Raw genomic sequence first — 26,281 nt, forward strand, 5'->3', positions numbered from 1 at the left:
AGGAGAGACAGAGGAGCAGACACATGGAGGCGGGAGTCCCAAGTAGAGTTGGAAGTTTGGTTAAGGTCCAAATAACAAGGGCAGCAGAGGTTAAAGAGGAGGAAGATGGAGGAAGAATGGAGAGGGGAGGAGGTGGGGTGAGGAGAGATGGTAGAAGAGTTGTGAAGGAGAGCTATGGATGAGTTTGGTAAGGACACATCGTGGTGTACAGAGGAGTGAACACAGGAGTGGAAAAGATACAAGTGTGCAGGAGAAGGAGGAAAACAGGAGGAAGTTATGGAGGAGGAGGCTTTAAAGGTGAAGAGGAGAAGGGGATAGATAAAGGGGACAGCAGCAGTAAAATAAAGAGAGGTTATACAGGAGAAGGAGGCAGACAGGTTATAGAGGAAGCAGGGAGAGGTTATAGAGGAGATGTCAGGAATATTAATAGGGGTTCAGGTTTACCTGCAGAAGCCCATTCAGCCCCAAACACATACTGTCACTCTGATTAAATATCACCTCACCGTCTGCGTGCGTGCGTGTGTGTGTGTGTGTGTGTGTGTGTGTGTATGTGAGGAGGAATAAACCCATATACCCACACACACACACACACACACACACACACACACACACACACACACACACACACACACACACACACACACACACACACACACACACACAGTTTAAAGCTTTCTCTCATGCCTCTTATCTTCATTCATCCAAGCACACACACTAATACACAGAGAAAATGAAGCACTTGCACATGTAAACTCCGTGAATTGTGTCCCTTCATGTCATTCACACCTTCACCTTCATTTTTCTGTCCTTCAGGCTTTATTTAGAGCCCGTCAAATAAGGCTGGATGATAAAATGTGTCGGTTTCTTGTCTTGAAGACTAAGTGCCCACAAGTTGTCATGTAGAGATTCAAACAAAAATGTCCTTGTTTCCTTTGTGGCAACAGATGTACATGTTGGAGAGTCAGTTGTTCATAGTTGTAGTTCATGTCTCTGTAGTTTATCGTTGTCCATGTGGTTTCAGATGCCAGAGGAACAGGCCTTCTGTGTGTTGGTGAAAATCATGTACAAGTACGGCCTCAGAGCTCTTTACAAAAACAACTTTGAGGATCTTCACTGCAAGTTCTACAAGCTGGAGAGGCTGATGCAGGTTAGTGATGCAGTGTTTAATAATATATGAAATGGAATGTATTACAATGCAATAGAAATTAGCATAATGCTGAGAAGACTGTTGACAGTTGGATGAAATAGAGTTAAGAAGTACTGTATACTGCATACTACAATTACAGTTTAAAATAAAAAATGTTAATCAGTTGTGTCCAGTTTAAATGCCATGAAATTCACCTCACATATCCAGCTATCCTTGTTGTACAGACTTGTCTCGAGGACAATTCATTTACACTAGATTTGATTTTCCAAGATTTTTACTTTATTGAGAAAGAAGGTCCTTTGGGCTGTTTCTTTTAATTAATGAGTGAATGCTGGGTTTGTGCAATTACTCATACTGGGTGCCACTAAAAAGAAGAGACTAGCAGACAGTGCAAATAGCCTTACAAAATGTATTTGCATTTTCCATAAAAGCAAGGAAGGTTTGATCATATTCAAATACGTAGAGCGTGTTACCAGTGATTGCATCATCTGTGGGGGACGACATGTTTGTTGTTGCCTTGTTGACTCGTTTCTGGTCACAAAGTATAATAGAATATAACGAGAGTTACTTCTAAGCCTGTGCGTGTGAGACTTGTGGTCTCTGTAGGCTAAACAACATTATTTCTGTCTGTTGAGGCTGACGATCCTGGTGCTGGTTAAGTCCCATCCCACTCAGGTATTACAGTCTAAATCCACTCTCTGATTAGAGATTAATTTGGCCCTGAAATCCATCCTGGCTCTGCTAGCAGTCTTCTCTCAGAATAAAGTTCAACTCTGTTAGCAACAACCAAATACGCTCAATGTAAGGATGTTAGCGTTGACTGCTAATTATTAACGTACAGGTCGGATCTCACTATCTGATCCAATCAGGTGTCATGTGACACGTTAAATGTTGGCTGATTGAATCCTTCATTCACTGTACATGCATGGACGCTAAGACACACATGCGCACTTTTCACTTTAAAGCTACAGCTTTTCTCCTCATGTGCTTAATCTTCAAAACAAAAGTATATCAAAACCGATAAACTAGAACAAACAAATGGTAAAGAAATAAAATAATAAGTGGAAAAGATAATGAATGTAGGAACCCTCATCAAATGAAGTATGCCGAATAATATAATAACATTGGCAATGATGAGTTCTGGTGCTCATACACTTTGTACATTTTATGAAACAGATTGCTCAACAAAGGTTGAATTTCTAATTCTCGTTACAGATTTGTAAATGTCACATTTTGTAAATATACTTGCTTTGTATAATATAGTTTCTTTTTATATAACTTTAACAATGTACTGTATGTGCAGTGTATGAATAAAGTCTCTGACTGTCTGGCAGCAGGGAAGTGATGCTGAATTGTTTCTTTTTCAACTTTTTCTTTTGTTCTTGGGTCTCTGGGTCTCTTGTGAAAGAGATTATCATCTCAGTGAGACGGCATGATTTAATAAAGGATGAGTAAAAATGAAATTATGTAAAATTGAAATGACAAACAGAGCCACATCTTTCTATTCTTGTAAGTGCTGTTTCATCTCACAAGTGTCTCCTCCTCCTTCTCTTCTATCTGCTCCTGCAGGAGCAGCTACCAGACCTGTGGTCCCACTTCCAAGAGCTAAACCTGGAGGCACACATGTACGCCTCCCAGTGGTTCCTCACCCTCTTCACTGCCAAGTTCCCCCTGTGCATGGTTTTCCACATCACTGACCTGCTGCTCTGTGAGGTATAATTTGGCTCACTGCACTACTTTATACTGGTACTATATGGAGAGTGATTTGTCTACATTGTCCAGTGTCCAATAAGGGGAGGGTCTTCTAGAAAGATGAGAGGAGTAGTAAGGAGGTAGACAACGAGGTCAGTTGGATAGAAGATGAGGAGTGGCAAAGGTCACTGGGGATGCTAGGAGGGAATATGGCATTGCTCTTTGGTTTGATCTAATATCTTCCCAATGTAATCAATAGGGAGGCACTGATCAGGCTTTTAAGGGCTGATACGATCATTGATTTAATGTCATTAGGACCACTTGACTCGATACCAATCACTGCTTGCTTCTTGTTCTAAAACATTTTTACAGAAAGCTCCTCTGAAGAGACCTTTCAAAAGCCACTAGCCACTACAGTGCTACAGAGTAATTTACAATAGAAACAAAATGTTGCATACATTCAGTATAACACCAAACACAAATGCAGAGGGTAAAACAGAGGTGAATAGACAAGAAATTAAATAAATTAAAGTACTATGATAGTATATATACAAAAAAGATGAGATATATTTTTTTTATATATATATATAAAATATATATTTTTTTCCTGTCTTTTGCCATGGTCCTGGAGAGGACATCCCCTGAGTAGGGATGCACGACCCAACTTTTTCTGCCCGGATAACGAGTACTGACCCAATACCAGTGTTTAATTAAGAAGATGCTTCACTTCGTGGAAGTGACTGGGATCATTCTTTTATGTTTAAGGCAACATCAGGCTTGACTTAAACATTGCTTTCCTAACTTTGTAAAACAAAATGTAACAATTAAATAGATTGATATAATTTACTTAATTTGTTAAAGAAAAACTTAGTTATTATTAAGACAATAAATAGTGCCCCAGCAACTTGGTAAAATGTTTTCAATATTATATTAACAGGATATGCAATACAAGAGTAAACCTTTTAAATGCAGCAACAAATCGGTCAAAACTCAGGAATTAAAATTCTAGTATGTAATATATATAGTATATAAACATAGAATTAAATAGCCATATTGTCACTGATACCCAATCCAGCTATTTGAGTCAGTATCGGCCCAATATCAGTATCGGATCGCTGCATCCTTACCCCTGAGAGCTTAATAGTTCAACACTCTCGTGGAGGGTTTTTGCTAGATCTGAACCCCAGCAATGCTTTTTTTTTTTTATTGGATTAGTCACCGACTGCCTGAAACAAACACCATGTTTAAGTATAAGGTAGTTCATAAGTGTACCTGGTTCCAAAGCACCTTAAGACTGATGATCCACGCCTGAGTTTTTGCTTCTTTGGCCTTATCATCTTATCTGCGGCAGTATGATTTGGGGACTCAGGTGAGGAGAGAAACAGAGCTTTCAGCTGATCACCACCGGCTGATGAGTCTGATCAGGTGGCCGGTAGGGCTGCCAGACAGACCTGCTGAAGCCAAATGTGTAATGAGGTTGCACTGGGAGTGTCTGACTGAGGCCCCTATCTGGAGGTGGAAGCATGCAGCTGCCTCCCTTATGGAAAATAAATATTATATTTGGAGCATAGAAACTCAAAGTAACAAGGGTCCAAGAACAGAGCCTTGAGGAACACCATATCCAACACGAGCAGATGAAGAAGAGGCATTTTCAATAACAACAGCTTCAGTTCTGTCAGAGAGATCTAAACTGGTCCAGAGCAGTATCACTGCTTTTTCCAGGTGACTCAGCAAAATAGTATGATGCACTGTATCAAATGCTGACCTTAATTATAAAGCACAATAACTTATCATCCACCACCATTACTTGCTAAAATTACTTTTTGTGTGTGTGTGTGTGTGTGTGTGTGTGTGTGTGTGTGTGTGTGTGTGTGTGTGTGTGTGTGTGTGTGTGTGTCAGTCATCATTTTGCAGATGCTAAATGTTTGTTTACATTACAGCATTCATACAAAAACATATTCTGTATTAAGGGGGTGTGTGTGTGTGTGCGTGCGTGCGTGTGTGCATACTAAATATCTTTGACTTGTAAAAAGATTCATTACATAAAACATCAAAAGTCAAATGCCCTATTTGTTTCCTCTCCCCTCCACATCCTTCTCTCTCTTCCTTCCTCCCTCCCTATCTCTCTCTGTCCTCCTATTGGCTCCAGGCAAAACAATTAAAAGTTTCCCAGGTTTTTCTCGCCCAATGAGCCGCATGATGAGAATCTGCTTGTTAAACCAGAATTCTCATCTCCTGCATCCCTCTATCTGCCCTCTTCTTCGCTTTCTTCATCATCTTCTCCCACTCCTTTATTGCTTCCTTTGTCTATTATCCACATCTTTCATTGTTTACTCTGTTGTCATTTACCTCTTTTCTTGCCATTTATTTAACAACTCTTTTGCTGTTTTCTTTCTTCTGCTCTCTCATTCCTTGTTCATTGACTCAATCTTATATCTTTCTATCTTTTTCTCTTTATATTTTTTTCTCTCTTTATACAGCAGTCTTTCACAATTTCTACTACATTTTACTCTCACCCAAATTAAAGTCTCAAAGTCTTATTATTGATATTTTCTCATTCAATGTCTCTAAACCTCATATGTAAAAGAAAATAGTAAGTCAAAAGCTACTGGACTTTTGTTTGGTGAGTTTGTTTGTGCTCTCCCACTGATAGGCTAAGCTTTAATGATTGGTGGGGAGTCCCAGGCTCACACCTTGATGTTGCATTATGTTTTTAGGTCATATGTGAGTCGCTTTAGAGTCATCGGTTATTACCACTTTAGTTATCAGTAACCTTTTGCATTTAGTACTGTCCAGATTATTTTTTTATTATTAACAACTGTTATGGTCCAGGCTAAAACCACAGTGATTAAGTAAAACAAAGGAATTCTGTGGAATTAATTTAATAAGTATAGAACTTTTAATATCACATCTGAGCTTCAAAATTATTGAATGATCGCCGTCCCTGTTTACTTAACTCTGCCTAATTTAATTTACATTCACTACTCCCTTGGCCTATTACCCCGTCACCCTCCCAGTCTATGTCATGATGTCTCCATTTTCTGCATGTTTCTCTGAGATTATCTTTCTTTCTCTCATACACACCTTTGATCCTGCCTCAGCGCTGTAGCACCATCTTGAGGCCTACAAAGATAGGTGTGTGAAGACAGAGCTCCCCCTCTCTTTTCTCTTTCTCTGGTTATTTTTAGAGCTGACCAGATATTTTTAGCTTTGTGTTGCCATGTGAACTGGTTGTCACGGAGACCAAGGAGATGGTTGTTCCCATGCAGAGCTGACATCAGCTTTACATTTTCTTTCTCTCTGTCAAATTCAGAATCATTGTGTCAACAATAGAGGAAGAAAAAACACGTTTTCACAGCATTATTCTACATATATCAGCGAATAGAAACAAAACTTCTTACCACAAATATATGCTCTACGCAATAATCTGTGATTTATTTAGAAACATTATACATGTAATGACTAAAACAAAGCATAGCTTTGTCTGTTTTTATTTTGAAGTTTTCCCTTTTTATCACTTGAACTGTACCTCTCTCTTCTCTGTTTTGATTACCTTTATTTTTAAATTGAATTATAGTGCCGATGAACTCATTCTGTGCAGCACTTTTCAAAAATTATTTAAATTATTGGCGATAAAGCAATAAACAATTGAAGCAAATAACATAAGTATATAAATGTTAGTAAGTTAATGGTGATAGGTTGTTACAATTAAAAATGAATAGTTTGGTCAGAGATCTACTTGTCTGGAAAAATGTCATCTTTGAAGTTGTGTTTTCTAAGAACTTTACTCTGTCTTTTCTGCTGAATGTTTTACTTGTTTTAAATGCCAGTTATTAGAGGTTGTATATCCTAACCATCTAATGTAGTTTTGTTTCTTGAAGTTGTTGTAATAGATTAAAGTCATTTTTTTCATATTAAATGTATTATATTAAATACACCTAACCTCATTTTAGAGAAGGTTAGGGGTATTATCCATTGGAAGCTGCCAACATGTAAATCTGCAAAGTATAACTATAAATTGCTGCTAATTTCAGTTCCTGAATACAATTTTCAGTTTCAGTGTACAGTATCATCAAAAAGCAGAACTTTTACACACCTGTAGATTGACAGGTGTGTAGGAGAAAACCATGGGTCTACAGTACAGAACAAAAGACTCCTACACACTGTCCTCTTAATAACCTGATCTGCGTACCGAAATGTTGTTGTTAAATATCTCTGACTGCAAGTGAAGAGGACAGTGTGCAGGAGTCTTTTGTTGAGTTTCAGTCTGTCAGAAATAAACTGATACTACACTGATATGCTGAAACCTGCTGACACACATGAACATGATAGTTTCGCCCCTACTTGTTTCTGTATTTACATATAATTGTCCTCTCTTCCAGGGTCTCAACATCATCTTCAATGTAGCCCTGGCCTTGCTCAAGGTTAGTAATCCCTTTCATTTATTCATTCATTAAACTGTAACCATCTGTTGAGCATCACTTAACTATCAAACCAGTTTTCATGTCAAAAATCCCATTTCTTTTAAACCCACCCAAATCGTGTTTAGTATTTGATTTACTTTGCTTCAATAAAAGAAAGAAAAACTATATATTGTTAAGATGGTGATATATTAATTTTGTTTTGTGCAGCATAGATAAACCCATGTGAATTAAAGAAAAAGCAGATCTTGACTTTTTTTTTTTTTTTTAAGAAAATAAATTTTACATTAATTGCACAAAAAAAAGAAACAACAAAGAAGGTGTTTTTGCACACAGAGCAGTTTTTTGTTTTTTTTGAGTTATTAAAGTCATTAGTGAGAATCAGTCTCTCAAAGTGCCAAGTATTTGCGAAGCATCACGGTGCAGAAAAGGCATTCTGTGTGAGAAGGTGCATTAAGTCCACGGTCTGACGTGATAGGTAGAGGTCAGAGAGTTTGTTTGTTGGTATTTCTTGCCCCCTAGTGCTTGAATCAGAAACTGTTTCTGGAAGTGAGGAGGCAGATTTGTCCTAAAAGACAAATTAGACAAATGCGTAAAGACTTTCATGTTAAAAGTCATGTTGAATGTGATGCAGTCACTGTGTCACAACAGCTTTCGGCACCTTTCGATGTATAATTTTACTATTATTTTGTTGCATACGGTATGTTTTGAGCAGTATATGAATTGGATTCTTTTTTTTCATTTGCACCCCCACCGTCCTCAGCTGAAGTTATGTGATTTAATCAAAACATATAGGCACAAACACTAAACAATCAGTAGGCGGACATAGAATTAAAAAACACAAGATAAAAAAGAGCAAATATAACTATTTTATTTAAAATCAATCATGAATTTATTCAAATTATTAAAAAATAAACTAGGAACTAAATAAACTAGTCTACAACTTAAAAAATGTACAAATAAACTACACAAAATGCATTTTCTGTCTGAATTGTAAAGAAAATATCTCCTTGAGTTTAAACAATAAATATATAACCATACTAAACTTGCATGTTGTTGCCGTTAGAGCAGAATGATTTAGAATTTACTTGTTGTTTTGTTATCCGAGCTCTTTGTGGCGGGATGGATCGATGAGTTTTGGCAATGAGTGTCATATTGCATGTCAGTGTCTGGTTAGTCAATGTAGACATTCATTTGATGGGACAGTCCTTGTGGAAGTGCTGAAACTTCAAGAACACCCTGTGATGAAGAACAGGCTTGTCTCGTCATGTAATCTGTCTTGGTGCTTAAACAAAAGAAGCAAATCATTTAGTATCATTTTAAATTTGATATTTCTTTTCATTAATTTGCAGGTACAAGTGTCTCTTTTTTTGTGACAAGACATCTGTACATTTTTAGGACTAAAAACTTAATGTGCTACAGTAGCTGATAGTTTCTCAGGTTTTATAGTCTGAAGTGTAATTCTCAGCTCACATTAACATGATACACAGACGGAAAAGTTTTTTTCAACTATAGTAGTAATCATGCTCATAAGTGGTTTATAACAGTGCCTACTGCTCACATTTCTGCTTCCCTTTTTCTGCTATCTGCCAAAAACGTAATTTTGTTTTGCTTTTATCAATTAATTATTAAAAGGAACATGGAGGCTGCCAATATACATTATCTGCCATTATTAGGACAGGAAAAGTGTATGTTCGAAAGCTTTTAACCCAGGCTTAGATGTGTTTCTCAGCTCATAAGCCACAATATGTCCAGTCAATTAATAATTTATTAGATTTATCTTTTTATATTTGTCAAGTAATCAAGTTTTTTGCACAGTGCTTATTTACAGATGCTGATAAAAAAAATAGCAGTCTAGAAAACCAGGAAACTGAAAAATTGCCAGATTAAAAGATTATGAAGGATGAACCAATCAAGTTTGTTTTGCCCCTAAAAGCAGTCCTTTATTATTGAATATCTGCAAATACTGAATTATGATCCACTATATTCAAACTGCTAAAGTCAATCCAATGTTTGCACTAGCTCATGGTAGTAATAATAATAATAATATTGCTTTTACACAGTAATGCAGTTACACTCAAGCCTTCCTCTCTAAATGAATCATACATGGTTGGTTTTAAAAAGCCCTCCCGCTCTAAATCTTAGCAATAATGTATTCTCTGTGTCAGACAGAGAAAGATGTGGTGCATGCGATTGTCGGCAATGGAGAACAAATGAGGATAAGGGGAGTGTGGAAGGGGCTTCCACTGCCTGCCTCTCATTGGCCAGGCATGACGGCATTCTCCCCTGAGGCTTCCTCCTCCCTCCTCCCTCCATCCTGCTCTCCTCTCCGTTCTCATCACCCCTCCCTCCATCTGTGTTCGCCTCCCTCCCTCTCCTGCTTAGCAGTCGCCATCCACATCACAACAGGAGCATAAGCTATAGCGTTAGCAATCTGGATTTAGGGGATAAAAGCTTTGTGTTCTTGTTTTTTTTTTTTTTTTTACATTTTTTCCCTCTTCGTCTTTACCTCCAATAGATGTCTGCTGGAGCTTCTTCTCTCCCACAGTTCTTCGTTTTCTGTCTTCTTTACCTCCTATTCATCTACCTCTACCTCCGCCTTCTCCTCTTCTGTGTTGGCTGGTTATGCATTTCTACCTCTGTCCACCACCCAGACCTCTGCAATGGAGCCGCCCCTGCTAGCTGTTAGCTGTTAGCATAACAAAGAGAAAGTGAGGGGTAGAGAAAGCGAGGAAGGCAGAGAGAGTGAATAAGAGAGAGGTGGTGGACAGGAAACACTGTGTGGTTTCTTGGCTTTGCCTCACCCCAGCTGCTGGCCAGGACATTCACTGCTGATAGCACAACAACTTGCACTCTCATGCAAACATTGATCCATTTAGCCTTTGTTGTTGAGAGGCAGAAGTGACTTTCCATCTGAAGGAGCTGGCTTCCCATCTGAAAGATCTACTGACAGATACAGACCGGATGCCTGGCTGCTGCTGCCGCTGCTGCTGATGGAAATCTGCCAGAGGGATAGACACTGGAGTCCATGCTGGAACTGTTGACTGGACTGTGCTTTTACTGCTCTATGTGGTTTGGATCTGGACTTCAGATCAGAAGGTTATATCAGTGAAGAGGAAGAGCAAAGACACAGTGAGACTTTCATCATACACTCTGTTTTTCTACCTCTTTCCAAACTCATCTTGTTTTTCATGCATCACTGGCTTAAATCTGACTCAACTAGTTCAGCAACTACTCAGCCATAAACACACACAAGTGCATCATCATCTCCCGAAGGCAGAAAACTGACCACATCTCGTCTACCTCTGCCATGTCGTCAGGACCGCTTGCTCTGGCTTAGACCGAGGCTCTTAAGATAAACGGACTCATACTGTTATTTCAGGCCATTCTATATTTCAAAGAAAGCTAAAATCCTGTCAGCTTCATACCTTGTATGGAAAACAGGGGACAAAACCTATCAGGTGCTTTGATGTGTCGTCTCACACGCACCAAGCCTTGAGCGTTAGGCCACTCAGTTGGGCAGATTGAGGGAGATTTTCTTTCTGTCTTTGAAGCCTTACAACGAAGGAAAAATAAAAAAGGTGGAGTACTTATCCATCGCTGCTGTTTGCCGGAGCAGTGGCACACGTGTTGAGCAGCTTTGTTGCTAGGCAACGGCGTACTGATTGGAATTGGTTGGGTGAGTTTGGCACAGGAAGATGAGAGTGGGTAGTGTGACTGGATTTCAAAGTCAGTCTGGCAGGTAGCTGGAAGACTCAGCATTATGCCAAAAGCAGCATCAATACATAATTTCCTGACTGTTATTTTGTCGCGCCTTGTGGCTGTTACTGGGCTCTGACAGTGGTACAAGCTGAGTGGCCTCCACTGACGTCTTGTCCACTTGTCCAAATTCTGTCCTGCCTAGATGAACTGGATCAATGTTAACGTTGCATGCCTTGGATGCCTGGGCTGTCTCTGCCGAGTTGCTTGTGTCCCTATGAGCGTCTCATCACTTCTTTTCTAGCTGGCGTCCTGAACATCAGTCTGTTGTGACTCTGCCTCTTGTGGTATTATCAGCTTCTCTTCCCAGAAGGTCAGTCACCTCGTTCACCAGGACTCAAGACCTCACCTCAGTGACCTCAAGACGAATCTCGACTCAAGTTGAACACTCTCTGCTACCAGTCCACACGTACTCCAACTCCAAGAAACCTACTGGGACGTCCGGACGACACGCTGGAGTCATCTGCCACCCTGGCCCCGGAGCGGGACCGCCCCTCTCCCTCACCCTGCCCCACCCCGCCACCATTTCCTACACTCTCCCCTCCGCCCTCTCCTCCCCCTATGCCTGCCTTGACCCCGCATCTGCCCCTTCCAGCAGTGCGCAGGGCAATGGTGGACGGAGAGGGAAAGGCGGAGGAGATTGGCCACAGCAGTCAGGCCTCAGCAGACTCATACTGCAAGGTGATGGGTCTCCTTGGGATGGGACACCGGCTCTTCGTCCCTAAGCTGCTAGCGGTGAGAGAGGGGGAACTGGGAAACTGATGCTGGATGAATGAAACTGAGCATGCAGGGATGGTTGTTAGTTTGACTTGTGTTGATAAATGCAAAGGGCTACTGATGAAGACCGATGATGGGGAAAAAATAGGAAAGCATGTCTCAAAAAAGCAACTTTTGTTTCTCTACTTCTGCCAACAAATAGCTATTGCATCTGTTGTGGTGAAGGTTTGACCTCTAACCCCAGGCATCTTTTGAAATTGAAGCTGTGGACCTTTTACATGTGTCCCATTGGATAGATGTTCCAACCAATTACCTCAAATGTTATTTACAAAAGGATAGCCTATTAGCGTTCTGCTATAAACCCTGAATCTTACATGAATAGATTTATATGAAAAACACATACAGCCAGAAGAGAATCTACTCTGGATCACATTTAAAAACATAAATGCAGACTTGGTCTTGAGTAACAGTACATAAAGTAATATTTGGATAGATTATTGTGACAATGCATCCTTACACCACAAGATGGTGTTATTGATTGTTATTGCCTCTACTTCACCAGTTGGGGCTTTTGCATGCGACATCTTGACACTTGTTTTCAATGGAGGGAGTGCTTCCAAACAACATACCCATCAATACCCTCTGCTATAAATTGTATGCTCACACCATATTGCAAGACAGGATCCTATTTGGCAGCGGTTCAAGATGGACTACAATTTATTTTTTATTTTTTGCATTTTAGGCATTAAACTTGTGCTCTCTGTAATTTATAAACAAGGTAAAAATTAGAATAACCTCAAACTGCTTCAAGCAACACTTTAAAGGATCATGTTAGAGAGAACTTGGAAAAAAAGTTGAAAGCTGAATGGCAGAAGGGAAATTGCTCCCAAGATGAGAGCCTTACAAGTCTGTCCTGCCTAAATATAGAAATCTAATGGCAGCCAGCAATTGGGGATAACCAACTGTTTGCTTTATATGTTTGACTCTTAATGACCGCCCTATGTCTATCTATCTCCACCACCACCTCCCACCTCCTCATGTCTCGCTCCAGACATCTAAAGAGGACCTCTTGCAGGCGGACTTCGAAGGCGCTCTCAAGTTCTTCCGAGTCCAGCTCCCTAAACGCTACAGAGCTGCGGAGAATGCCCGCAGGCTTATGGAGCAGGCCTGCAACATCAAGGTAAGGACCCTTTAGTGACAATGAGTGACATCCCTGATTTGTCTCAGGTGTATTGGTGTATTGCACTAACTTCTGAGCTGTTGATCTATTTTTTATCTATGTATTTGGTTCCCAGAGTTAAGGTTACTTGTGTTTTATTTACAATGCATTTTGAAGAGATCAGCTGTCAGTCAAAAGGAGTACAGTAGGTGGGACTGTCGGTGATCTTCTTCTTTGGATTTTCTGGGACAGAAAGTCTTACTTTTCTTTACCTTAAGTAATTTGCGTGCGACATCTTTGAATAATAACATATATTAATAATTTATTTGTCTCTTCAGCCATGGGGATGGTCACAGCTTTCTTATTTAGTTTATTCCAAAACAAGCCTGTAATGTAAAACACATCACTTTCTGTGCAGCAGGAAAGGAGCTAACATACAGCAAATGTTTAGAACAGGAAAAGCTTTTATGAAGTGGATGTACTGTGGGTTGGATCTCTGCTGTGTTGGAGAAGTTTGACAGAGAGAGGAGGAATATGTCTCAGATAATTCTTTAAAGTGGCTAAAAACAATATCTTACAATAATATATCAAAGGTAAATGTGAAAACAATGTTAGAGCTTTATAGCGTTTTTAGTTTTAGCTAAATGTTTAGCTGTCCGGTCCATAAATGTGCCATTGTGGTTCACTCTCACCGCTCTTGTAGCATAATTTTCGGCCGCAGCAGGCAACTGTTTTCAGCCGTTTTTATGTATAGTTTAGTTGTGTTTACTCTTTGCAGTATGCCATGTTATTCATTCTAGCTGTTTCTTTGCTTTGTTTTTATCATTTTTTGGTCTTTGTTGTATGTTGTCGTTGATAGGTCTTGACTGCAATCTGACAATATCCCATAAAAGATGGCTTCCATGGATGAAACCCTTACCCTAGTCATAGTTTTCTTTAAAGCTTACCAGCTAAATTCGCGCATGCACGCGCACACACACACACACACACACACACACACACATACACACACACACTTTCATCCTCCTCTTGACCTTAATAAGGCTGCTGGCATTTCGGGAATTTGCTGAGGTCACCAGAGACCAAAAGCAGTACACCGTGTATATGATAATGTGCGTGCGTGTGTGCGTGTCAGCAGAGTGTGTTGTGATAGAGGAAGGAAAGAGTCAACTGAGAAAGATGGAAGAGATAATCATCCTCCCTCCACCCTCCTCTCTTTCTCTCCCCTGTTCGCTCTTTGTCTCTCTGTGTCTCCTGTATCTACATACAATTAATATTTAACATTTAGGGCATTTTTCTGTCTTTCTTATCTAGAAAAACTTTCAGTGACTAAGCAGGTTGTGATGTGGTGTTGTGCTCAAGGACATTTTGGCAGAACGATGCGATCCCCCCATTTTTGGTGTATTTCGGTGTTTTTCTACACACAGGATATCCTGCACTGTGACTCACAGTTTATCTGTAGTGGTTTGGTAGCATTTTGGTACTCTTGCACAATCCTGCTGCAATGCAACCTGTAATATCAGGCCTTATGTTTTACACTTTGCACGCATAAATACACATATTGATACGCACCAACCCCAACCATTCTTCCTAAAGATATTCCCTTTTTCTGTATGTTGATTATTGTGGTGGAGATCTTTACCCATTGGTCCAAAATCTCCAATAATTGTTTACCTGGATTTTAATCTGAGGACTGTGAAGGTCATAGTTTCAGTGACCCTCCTGCCCTGTATGCATTATGTTTCTCTACTCATTTAAACAGGTTTTTTCCTTTGTATTTGTCACACACACACACACACACACACACACACACACACACACACACACACACACACACACACACACACACACACACACACACACAGGAAGCAACTGACTAATGAAGCATCATCCAAACACAAATACTGAATAAAGAGAGACTGTGCTTAAGCAGCTAGTGAGCTGCTCAGGACAGACAGGTACACTTAATGTCTCTCTCTGCTCATCTCTCCATCATCCCTCGCTGATCTTTTACTCCACTGCTTTTCCTGTTTCCTCTTGTGTTGCCGTATTTATTTATTTTTCTCTTTCAGACGAGCCTCATCACGAGTTTACTCTTCTGAATTTTCTCTTTACCAGGTCCATCTTTTCTTGCCACTTGTGCTTCCACACACAAAAGCACATATACATAAACTGTGTTGATTCCATTCAATCTCATTGGGTCTTGAACTTTTATAATTTCCTGCTCAGTTCATAGAAACAAAACCAAACACAAACATCTAGTCACTTGGCAGGAATGCTGGGATGTGTGTGTTTGTGTGTGTGTGTGTGTGTGTGTGTGTGTCTGCGTGTCTGTCTGTCTGTCTGTCTGTCTGTGTGTCTGAGGTCTTTATCTTCTTTCTACTGTCATGTTTTTAAACAAGTCACTCTTTTAACTTTTAAAATAGAATTTTCCCTGTGGATACAAGTATATGTAGCAAGTCAGTCAGAGGGAGAGATATTTAAACAAGACTGTAGAGTGATGAGAAGGACTAACAGAAGAAATAATCTTTCTTTCCTCTACTTTTTCTCAATTTTGCCACCATCCATCCAACCAACCAACCATAACTAGTACAGCAAAAGATCACAGTATGACACATCAGCTTGTGACACGCCACAGTAGATACAATACTAACCTTGGAAGAGTGTTGGAGGACCTGCCATGTTCAAACACCATCAGAGAAAAAAGGGAAAACCTGCCTGTCCAAGCCACTTGGCTCTCTGTTCACCCCCCTTTTTACATATTTTTCTCTGTCGATGTCTAAATCGGATCAGCTAAACTTTTTAAGCTGCTTAAAACATCGAAAGAATTCACTGGCACCTTGGCTTGATTAACACAACGGGCAGTAGGGTGGCTTAGCCTTTCTAGGGATTATGGGAAGAATTTAAATTTCTCAGCCTTTTTAAACATCCGCCGGACTGGAGTGATGACTTTTCAGTCCTTTAAGAAAAAAGCAGAGAGATGTCGTATATTCATTTGCCGCTCAGGGTTTGACTGATTAATCCGTTTTTTACCAAATCCTTCCAACAGAGAAGCTGAACTTTAACAAACTGAGAAGAAAGAAGATAGAAGGATGTGTGTTGAGAGACTGACAGAATAATTTACAGAGAAGACGAAAAGATATAGAGTCCAGGACAAAGATCTACATGAAGGGTGATGACTTGCACACAGACCACAGACCATTTTGTGAAACAGGCCCCAAATGTTAACATTAGATGAACCTATGGCCTAGCTAGCTTTGTACATGTTAACTAAGCTGACTTTTATTAAGCTACAACTCAGAGGGCCAGATTTACAGAGAAAAGTAAATGTAGCGTAATGAACACTTTAAATAGCTCTTACGTTTTGAGCAATTGAAATAATTTTTAGTCATCCATTATTTATGTGCTATTAATACACGTTTTATGGTCCTTTTTATTATTTATGTATTTCACTTAAACAATTCTGCGTAGCTCACTCTTTGCTGTCATTGACATTTCTCTAGAACAAAGTATTTAAAGTTATTTTATCTTACCAATGCTTTCCTTTTTAACGCACCTGATCTGTGTGCATCTGCTCTTTACTGGGGCAGAATATTTCTATTTATATAGTTATATAGTTATCATATGCAGAATTCTGTCTTCGAATTCAAATGCATAAAGGAGATAAAACACAGCAAAAGAATGCATCAGAAATGACGTAGAGATGCACCGATAGACCGACCGGTGACCGGAATTGGCCGGTTTTCACGTGCTCGGGCCATGACCGGCGACCGACAGGTCAGTCTGACATATGCCGATTTCATGCCGGTCAACGCTACAATGGACCTTTTTCACAGCAGACATTTTGACTTGTCATAGTAGGAAAAGCACAGCTGGAATTGATAACCTTAATGATGGCTCAATTCTATCAAGTGTCCCAGGAAGCTATTTCAGTGAGTCAGCATGCACAATACCAGGACCTCTCCTAAGTGGAATGCATCCATCATTAATGGTTTTCAATACACCTGTGTTTTTCCTACTAGGACATGTCAACATGTCTGCCGTGAAAAAGGTCTATGGACTGATGACATAAGTTATCCGAGTTACAGTTCTCAAGGACGCACGCACACACGGACGCGACAGCACAGTCTCTTTTTCCTTTCTCTCAACTTTTCCAACGCGTGTCGCGCGTACCCGCTTGCGGTGTGAAGCGCGTGTCCACGCTATTAATATGTAACATGCTACTAATATGTAACACCTGCAAGGAAAAAGTAGGGCGTGGAGGGACAACACCAAAAACCAAAATCACATTTCTTTAGTTGGATATTGGATGTGAAAAGAATGAAATTGTTCTAACATTGCACTTTATATGTACACACCAGGAGTAATTTCTATAGTTCTATTTTGTAGTGATCCATTATCTCTTCAAAAATTTTTCTAAAATTGGTATTGGCTGGCCTAACTCAAAGAAATTCGGAATCAGCCTAGAAAGTTGTAATCGGTGCATCTCTAGAAATGAGACATTAAGTAAATCTGTTTTGGAGTAGAGACTGGTAAATGGCTAAAAATGGTCCTTATGGTGCAGCCAGGTATGATTGGGATAGAGAGAAAACACAGTGGCATAGAGGAATCTGTTGCCATCACCACAAAGAGGTTGTCAGGTAGTTTTTAGCCGTGGGGTCCTATGGGAGGACCCTACAGTATTCAGGCATCGTCCAGGACAGCCTTGAAGTCGCTTTTACTTCACTTCCTGGGTTTTACTGTTGGAACGATGTGCAACTTTAAACGACAAGTCACTGTGGTTTATCTGACAACTTCCTTCCTATCTCTCTTAACTTCAAACACACACACACACACACACACACACACACAGTTTATCTGTGTAAACAAGCCTTTATCTTTATTTTCACCCGCAACACGAAACAGAAAAAAAAAAAACTTCTGAGTGCATCCTAAAGAGAGATTCTAAAAGAGGGAGGGAGAGATACAAATGAGAGCCATTTAAAGAGAGAGGGGGAAGTACTCCGTTAGTGAAAAGGGAAAAAAAGCAAACTCATCCTCCTTTGTTGCACACTCCTAGTGTTACAGAGAGAGAGAGGGAGGAACAAACAGGTGTGTTGTACTACCCTCTCACTCTCCCCGCCTCTCCTCCTCTCAGTGGGCGGGGCTCGGCTCCTGAGCGACTCTTGAAAGCAGCCAGTCGCCTCCTCCACTCTCAGAGAGAAATCTAAACCTGTCAGCTGCACTCCTCTCCTTTTCCTTTCGCCACTTTTTCTCCTCTCTCTTCTTCTTGTTCTTCTTCTTCTTCCTCCTCCTTGCTGTTGGGAGCAAGAGGAGTCAAGATGATGAAGGAGGTGTCCATCATGGTGGCATATGACGCTCATGTAGTCGACAGACCGGGTGAGGAGGACACCCTGGCTCGCTTGGTCGCCCACTCCAGACCTCTCAGAGCTCCCAGACCGGTGGTAGGTCTGTTCATTTTTTTTTTTACTGTCTTTCTGTCTCTCTCTCTTTCTTTTTCCATCCCTCTCTGGGTGTATATCTATTTAACTCTGATGGGAGACATTCCCAACCATTCCTTCTGACCCTTATCTCTTACAGTTTTTAGATAAGAGAAATGCTGTAGAGAGTGGAATTCACCTGCTTCTTTCTTTTTGATTGTTGGTTGTTTTTGTAAAAAAAATGTATGTCTTTATCATTTCTTTCTTTTTTTATTCTGGCATTGCTAAATTTGTTTATAAACGGAGGTAGCTAAGAAACTTTCTTTCCATGAGGTGGATGTTGTAGACTTATGTACGTGTGTGTGGGTGTGTGTTGTGTTCCTACTGAAAGTGTGTCTGATGTTTGAAGTTACAAAGATTTGTCAGTCAGTCCAGACGCACAGCTCCTTGTGTGACTGTCAGTTTGATTCAATTACCGAAATAAATTTGACATGAATGTAGAGTGTGTGTGTGTGTGTGTGTGTGTGTGTGTGTGTGTGTGTGTGTGTGTGTGTGTGTGTGTGTGTGTGTGTGTGTGTGTGTGTGTGTGTGTGTGTGTGTGTGTGTGTGTCTCCTCTCACATGGGTAATAGGCTTCCATGGCCTAGTTTTTCCTGAAATGTCCAGTTGGTTTGTCCTTATTTCAATATTCAAACTCTTGTACGGCCACTTTACTTAAGAGCAGATCACCCTTCTCCACACGCACGGCATCTCTTTCTGGTGGTATAATTCCCAGTATAACATTACAGTGTGCGATCTCGGTTTGGAGGTTTGGGACCAATTCCATTTTCTGCTGCAGGGATTCAGGTCAAGAATCTAAAAGTGGGCCTGCTACCATTTCCTGTGGCACCAGGCGTCTTTAATCGCATTACCTGAATCAATCCCTCTGGCCTCTAATATTTACACTGAAAGTTCTGCGAAGCGAGTATAAGGATGCATTTGCTGGTGCGAGCCCTGAAACTGCAAGTTTGTGTCTATCAGCAGCAACCATGTGTGTTGCTGTCTGAAGTGGCCTTGAGCAAGATGCTGAGCCCTGTACAAGCTCACTAGTTGTGTAACTCAGCAGAGCTTAAAGTTTGAGATGTTTTTCATACGGGGAGAGTTACTGAGAATGTCTGAATATATTAGAGAGTTTGACACTTTCCTCTAATACTGTTGATAATTTCTGATGTTGGTGACCTGAGAGTTGTAACTTATCTTACAGTTACTGTAAGTACAGACTGTAAGTCGCTCTGGAGAAATATATCAGCTACAAGATAAAAACAAAATATCAACCTAAAGGTCAGCATTCTCTCTGAAGGCAGGGAAAAGCCAGGGAGTTTTGTAATTGTGTCATTTTGTAGAATATATTTTGCACCATATTTATAAGTACATTGCCTCATATGGTTTTCAATCTATCTTGATTGACAACGAGACTAAAATACATCAACAAGCTGGGGGCCAGCAGATTTTGAGAAATGGAAGCACTCTGATGCAGTTTTTATTTGAAGGTCATTGAGTTGGGGATCATGGATGATTGTAGCTGTAGTTGTAGTCTGTATGTTTGAATAAAAGCCTCACCTCTATCAGGTAAGCACAGCCTAGTTTTGCATTGCGTTTCATTACACAGTCATGCTGTACTGTTTGTGTGTTTTAGGGGTGTAGGAGAGCAGCAGGTTGCATAATCAGTACTTCAGCTTGTCTGCCTGATTCCTGTTTTCATGTGTAACTCAATGAGAACAACACTTAAGCTTCACTGGCTGTACATGTAAAATACTAAATAAAGGTCGTAAGATCTGTTATACAAACAAACTCTTTCCTGTATTGTGCAATAACATACATGTTTTGGAGTTTGTGAGAAAGAGCCTTTTCTTTCTTATTGAAGTTCTCTATTTTGTATCAGCAGTGTTGTGTAAACCCAGGAGAACCATGTTCAACCTGCTTTAGTGTCCTTTAGCAAAACACTGAGTCTCTACCAGCTGCTGTTCTCCAGCTGACTCTGATCTCTAATATCTGCTCTCCTCAGCCAATCAGGGCTCATTGCTGTGAGGACTTTAACTAATTTAGAAAAAAGTGCAATCATTTTAGACTCAAAGTGATAATACATATTATTCTAATATTGAGGCAGAGATGGTTTTTAACAAAATTATGATGGGTAGAGAAAGAGTCATTGCAGCATGAAATAGCAAATAGAAAATTGTTAACAAGTTTAACAACACATGCAGCATGTGTAGTTTGTCTTTACAGAAAATAAAACATACCATTCTATGTGAAATGATTTGCACTTGTCATTTTATACCAAATGAAAGCAACCTCTTGGCTTTCTTAAACCTTTACTTCATGTATGTAAGTGTGTTGAAAATGAAAGAAAAAAATTATATTTACTGGCAGTTTGGGCTTGTTAACCTGCAGTGTCAAACCATCACATCACATACAGGAAGCATGGAAAATATGACACAATCAGTGTCTTTAGTTGGTGGGGTAGATTCATTCTTTAGGAGAATGCTTAAAGGCCATAAATGAGTGTGTGAGAGGAGGTGAAATGCACAAGCAAGATATGTCTTTTAGTAACGTGTGTGTGTGTGTGTGTGTGTGTGTGTGTGTGTGTGTGTGTGTGTGTGTGTGTGTGTGTGTGTGTGTGTGTGTGTGTGTGTGTGCGTGCGTGCGTGCGTGCGTGCGCAAGTCTCAAAATCAAATCTGGAGATGTTTAAAATCTCAGGAAACACATGTCATTCTCTCCTTTCTCTTTCACGGTCTCTTGTGCATTTCATTGACATTTTTGCCATTACTCTAGGACAGTTAGAAGTAGAGAAGCTAACAAAAGAAACCACATCTACTTAATCAAATAATCCCAAAAGGCCTGCTTTGGTCATATTTCATTGTGTGAAACATGAGCTATGTAAATTAAGGGTTGGACTGATGTATCGGGTCACAAAATACTTCCATCACTACAATTTCAGAATAGAGATTAAGTGTACTATAATGGGGCAAATTGTTTTTCAGAGGCCTTTTTACACCAAGACAAAAACAAGATTTTGGAGGCAAACATTAAAACTACATTTTTGACATGAAAATGATCAGATTAAACAACTCAGCTAAAACATAATTATAACATACATATTGACATAGTGTTGCTGCCATGTAAAAATCTTCTTTTCTCCTAAATATCAACTTTCAGGAACTAAAAAGGCCCACTTTTATCACATTGACCACCAAGAAGTAGGACAAACATTCATTTCAGGCAGCCCATTGAGTCACTTCCCCATATATAGCTGAAAATAAAACATGATAATGAGTAAAATTGGATTCATTTTTAGATTGCTGGCATCCAAATCACCTCACAGCACCGTGAGTGTGTAGGTGGATGTGTCGGTGCCTGCAGGGGAACACCACGTTCAATTGTTTTGTTACAATAAAACGATTATTAACCAGCCTGCAGAGACCAAGCTGCTCTTTCTTCCCACACAGATAACAGCAGAATGAGTCTGAGATCTGTTATCTCTCAGGGAATTGTGTGTCAGATAGATTTCAGTGTGGCATTCATTCACCTCAGTGGTTCCTGGGCTGTATAGGTCAAGGGTTAACCCGTAGGTCAGTGAGGAGGACAGGTAATGACTGGCTTCGTAGGCACTGTGAATAAGCAGTTGTTCAGTTTCATTCATCTGGTTTTCATTCATGAAGGACGTGTAATACAATGCTCTGCTTTTTAACTTGTTTATTGGTGCATTTTATTTACTCATTCTCCAGGATGTTCTTAATTTGTAGGCTGGACATTTTTACTCTTTTGGGGTTTCTTTTTGGGATTAAATTCAACTTTATTGAACATTGCACAGGTACAGGTGTTGAGACAGCGAAATGCTGTGTGTGTGTGTGTGTGTGTGTGTGTGTGTGTGTGTGTGTGTGTGTGTGTGTGTGTGTGTGTGTGTGTGTGTGTGTGTGTGTGTGTGTGTGTGTGTGTGTGTGTGTGCGTGTGTGCGTTATTAAACTTTTATTTTACAAGACGAGTAAATTATCATAGTAATGGCCTAGCTAACAAAATCGCTGTTAAGAACTGCAACAGTATAAATTTATATATGTAGATATAATATATATGTACAGTATATAGATAATAATAGTGTTAGTACTACAATGAGTAAGTGTAATTTATTGTTATTGTGTGAGCTCTGTAAACACCAAACTACAGCAGATTGTGACAAAGTATATCAGTTTTATTTAAAGTTATACGATCAGAAAGGAAGTATATTTATTGATTTATAGGAAAAATCAGCACAGCATTTAAGACACAGAAGACAATATGACTAAATGCTCAAATAAAGCTTAAAACAATAATCTCTGACATGCCCAAATAACAACAGTGAATGTGTAACACCTGTCTGCCACACAAGAAGTGATGAACTTTATGTTTTTGGTTGGTTTGGAATTAAAGGTCCCATGGCATGAAAATTTCACTTTATGAGTTTTTTTTTTAACATTAATATGCGTTCCCCCAGCCTGCCTATGGTCCCCAGTTGGCTTAAAATGGTGATAGGTGTAAACCGAGCCCTGGATATCCTGCTCTGCCTTTGAGAAAATGAAAGCTCAGATGGGCCGATCTGGAAGGTTACCTCCCCTTTCTCTGCTTTGCCTGCCCAGAGAATTTGGCCCACCCATGGGAGAGAGACATCGTGGCTTTCAAACGAGAAAAGTGGCAGTTGGTCAAGGCCACACCCCCACCCTCCACCTTGCCCCCCCCTCTCTCCTCCTCAATAGCTAGAGACACAAAAATGGCACATCCTAAGGAAAGCTCATTGTGGGACTGGCTCTAGTGGCTGTAATTCTGCACCAAGGCTGAATTTCGGGAAAGAGACTTCAGATACAGTATTAGGGGACCACTAAGGTCTATAGAAAAGCATCCAAAGAGCACCATGTCATGGGACCTTTAACAAAATAAGAGTAACACAAGAAGTGACACAAATATTTAAACTAGTTTGTATTCTTGTGGATCAGCATTTAGAACACAGTTATGAGTTTGTATTCAGTTTTATTTCCTTTATTATTTATTTATACATACACATTTACACATGTAACACATGCAAGACACACAAGAAAAAAAAATAGCATACAGTACTGAACAGCAGCCATTTAATGTGAATAGAGAAAAAACACACACAAAAACAAAAAAAAAACCAAATTTATATCCGTAATGGAAACAAACTGACAGTCACACAAGGAGCTGTGCGTCTGGACTGACTGACAAATCTTTGTAACTTCAAACATCAGACACAATTTCAGTAGGAACACAACACACACCCACACAAACATACATAAGTCTACAACATCCACCTCATGGAAAGAAACATGTAGTCTCAGAGGAGGGGGGTAATGTGACAGACTGACCTGGAATCCCCAGCCCTAACTGTGGGCGCTATGGCAACGCTGTTTCTACACAGGGGAGATAACATTACCACCCACCGGAAGAGCACGCACACAAACACTATACACACACACACACACACACACACACGCAGTTCATCAATGTTGTCTCATATTTCATTGCTGTTTGGTTAAAACCACAAAGCTGATATTTTGGTTGTATTGGTATTAGTAGTTAGTTGTATTGGTATTAGTAGTTAGGTGTATTAGTATTTTATGTGTTCAGGGAGTTGCATGACCCTGAGTCTCTAAATGCTTATTTAAAAGAGAATTCCAGAGACAGTTACACCACAAAGAAAATTGTTGGCTTACTAACTAAATTTCTTATATTTTGGCAGATACTTTATGTGCTATTTCCATGTGAAGTTAAACTTATTCTGGCTTTTTGTATGCAACCTGCTATAACTTAAAGGGTAACTAGCATGGGTTTTAGAAATATTTAAAGGTCCAATCAGTATTTTTGACCACATACATTAAAGTAATATTTACATGTAGTTGAAGAAAGAGACCTGTAGAAGAATGAAAAGACCTTTTTTTCTGAACCTGACTTAATTGAAAATATAGCTTGTTTTACTCCACTTAATAAGTTTTGTTGTATATTAAAAATACTTGTTAATCAGTGTGGGCATAATGCCAGTATCCAGTCCTTTGTGTTTACATTTGGATTACCGATTGTGCCTTAAAACATTTTTACCTTTTTAAAGCATGGACAGTTGAAGTTGCATTGAATTAATCACTCCCATTTTGCACTTTACAGACAGGGTTACATATTGTTTACTAAATGAAACTGCAGTGGTAGCACCACGGTGAGGCAGAGTGCTCCTCTTGTTGGCTTCATGACTGCATCAGAGTCTTGTCTGTACATCATCCCAATTTCCATAATGTGAATTGAAAGTTTCTGTTTGAGAAGAATTCCAATAATGAAGGCGAGTCCCTGATTTACAGTCAAACGTTCTGTAAATGTGCAATGTGGGTCTCTTGCATGTTCACATCATATAGTGTGAAACTAGCACATGTAGAGAACAACATACAGAAACATGTACTGGTCAGAAACATAAAGTGCAGGTTGTGCAATACAACATAGAAACTGTGCAGCACGAACCACAATACCAAACTGTTTCAGCAGCAATATTCAGAGTTAGTTCAGTTACTTTTGAGCTTGTGTTACAAGGATATATGTTAATGTATTGGCTGTGTTGTAACCTCTGACCCTTTCAGTTCCCTTTAATGTTGGTGATCTCAAAACTGAAGCTTTTTTTTTTTTTTTTTTTACCACTGAGTAAAATCATTGAGTTAAAAAAAACTAGCATTTTGACACATTTTCGACATACCCTTTTGAATATGTACTGTAGTATAAATATACGAGTGATAACTGGATGTTTTTGTTTTTCTGACTCTTACTTTAGCTGCAGCTGAGCTCTGATCCCTCTACTTAATTGTCAAATGGTGTATTTGTCTCGGGGAAAACTGCAGGAAAGTGATGTTATTGCTGAGAGAAGTAGGCTGTTAGACGGTTGCTAGTTTGAATCCCACTAAGAGAATTAGAGCCGGAGAAGAGTTATTTCAGTGGGAACTACTGAGCATGATTACTTTTGAAAATCGCTACACTGATCAATATTATAAGCCAAAATGTTGCTTTTTGTACAAACCTCAAGTTTTGTCTCTTAAAACAATAATGAGATTTTATCAGGCAGCTTTCGCTGCATAAAAGATAAAAATAATGACGTCAACAACTTTCCTGGTGTTTTTAGGTTCCAACCAAAAAGCTGAAGAAGTTTGAGAAGGAATATCAGACACTGAGAGAGAGCCAGCTGCAACAAGAAGACCCCATCGACCGATTCCAGGTAGGATGTGTGCATGGACAATCTCTTTCTCTCTCTCTCACACACACACACACACGTTAAAATATAAGATAACTGACTTTTTATACAGTGTATTCATGTCGGAGCAACCTTGTTTCCTGTAGGTTTTAATTGAATAACTTATCAGGTAGTGCTCAGTCTTAGAGATGGTAAGAAAACGCTTGGCTCTTTGATATATTTTTAAGTTTATGATGTAGTAAGTATTTGCTAAAATTAGCCATGTTTCTAAGATTAGAAATGTCCTGTGAATAGAATACTGTTTTATCAAACTGTACCTTTGTTAATATTTGTGACACTGTCCTGGCTAGAAAAGTGATTTTTCACACAGCACAAACTTTTATCATTATCAAACATCTATAATATTTATTTTTGGCAAAGCTGCCTGGTGTCAGATTTTTTTGGCTGCTGAAAGTGACTTTATCTTCAAATGTAAAAACAGGAGAGGTGGGGCAGATATTTAGAGATTCAGACCGTCAACAGAGAGCATCTCTTCCTTTCATTTGTATTATTGCATCAGGATTTCTTTCCTTTCTTTTTCGTTTAAATCTGTCATTTTTGTTTTTCCAAAATCAGCTCAGGAAACAGTTTAATTAATTAGCATTAGATTAACTGACATAATTAGAGCTGTTCAGATTACATTTTTATTGTCTTCAGATTTTTCATAAAAATTAAAGA

General features: G+C 39.5%; 1 protein-coding gene across 4 annotated transcripts in view; it reads left to right on the plus strand.

Annotated features, from left to right (window-relative positions):
- Positions 1–26,281, plus strand: part of rabgap1l (RAB GTPase activating protein 1-like) — a 126,567-nt gene that overhangs the window by 90,828 nt on the left and 9,458 nt on the right. For 2 of the 4 annotated variants that reach the window (XM_039811130.1, XM_039811131.1), the window contains exons 16-20: positions 1,022–1,147; positions 2,717–2,860; positions 7,222–7,263; positions 12,788–12,916; positions 25,496–25,588. In XM_039811130.1, coding sequence (XP_039667064.1) covers positions 1,022–1,147; positions 2,717–2,860; positions 7,222–7,263; positions 12,788–12,916; positions 25,496–25,588 — 534 coding nt within the window. Of the gene's footprint in view, positions 1–1,021; positions 1,148–2,716; positions 2,861–7,221; positions 7,264–9,753; positions 11,755–12,787; positions 12,917–17,990; positions 18,340–25,495; positions 25,589–26,281 lie in introns of those variants that run through there. The other 2 variants (XM_039811132.1, XM_039811133.1) reach the window with 2 other exon arrangements.

This window comes from Perca fluviatilis, chromosome 9 (assembly GCF_010015445.1).
Source record: "Perca fluviatilis chromosome 9, GENO_Pfluv_1.0, whole genome shotgun sequence".
Classification (NCBI taxonomy): domain Eukaryota; kingdom Metazoa; phylum Chordata; class Actinopteri; order Perciformes; family Percidae; genus Perca; species Perca fluviatilis.